This window comes from Octodon degus, unplaced genomic scaffold, assembly GCF_000260255.1.
Source record: "Octodon degus isolate 3935 unplaced genomic scaffold, OctDeg1.0 scaffold00002, whole genome shotgun sequence".
NCBI lineage: Eukaryota > Metazoa > Chordata > Mammalia > Rodentia > Octodontidae > Octodon > Octodon degus.
The window spans coordinates 32,604,820-32,605,754 of NW_004524578.1; the positions used below are offsets into that span (position 1 = coordinate 32,604,820).

Genomic DNA, 935 nt, shown 5'->3' on the forward strand with positions numbered 1-935 from the left:
AAATAAAAATATTTTGCTGGGAAAAAAAGTAAAACTTGTAAGAGTGTCTTAGAGGAATACTGAAAGTATTGCACTCATCTTGGAAAGTATGATGGGAATAGTATAAGCCTGGGTGAATGAGGCTTTTCACAAGCAACAAGACAGCTGGAGGAAAAGGCTTAAGTTAAAAGAACATAAAAAAAAGAACATAGAGTTGAGGGAAACGCAGTGCTGATTCATAGATAAAATTTTACCTATGTATGTTTTACTGACCCTCTGAGACACTCTGTTCTCAAATAATTTAAATAGCTTGTATTACAGCATTGGCTCTTGGTTCACTAAGACAGGTTTGGTAAGAGTTCCAACAGTGAAGTGAAGACTCCAGGACCCACGTGACCTGCTTATTGCATTTCTTTCTTTGTGCTCTATCCAGTGCCCTAGTTGCCAAGCAGTTTATAAGGTTCTCCGAGGTAAGTTTTCTGCCAGAGATCTGCACCAAGTGGAGCAGGCTCTTGTTTCTGCTCCTAATTATGGTGCATGTATGTTGGACAATGGTGACACAAGCCGAAATGCCCCAGTAGCCTTTCCCCAAAGCAGAGCACTGCCTTGCTCTAGCCCTGGCACACCTGATGCTCTTCTGTTTATGCCCAGGATCACCATTTTAGGGATGGGTCCCCTAAACACACCATCTGACAGTGAATTCTACAATGAACTCTGTGACCAGGCTTGGGGTGGAAACACTCTGATATCCTACCAAAAACCCTGGGACATGGCCTATGGTGTATGTCTTCTGGGGAGAAAACTATGTTCAGCTATTGGTTGAAATTCTGTTTTACTGTTATTTTCTCTTTAAAAGAAAAAAAAAGTTGCTTGAATAAATTTAACAGGAGATTTGGTGAAAAACTCATTAGAGTAAGAATTTAAGGTGCACCTAAGATTCACTTCAAGAAGAGGAG

General features: G+C 40.5%; 1 protein-coding gene across 1 annotated transcript in view; it reads left to right on the forward strand.

Annotated features, from left to right (window-relative positions):
* Positions 1-935, forward strand: part of C9 (complement C9) — a 67,447-nt gene that overhangs the window by 30,077 nt on the left and 36,435 nt on the right. The window contains 1 exon segment of the mRNA XM_012514007.1: positions 631-760. Coding sequence (XP_012369461.1) covers positions 631-760 — 130 coding nt within the window.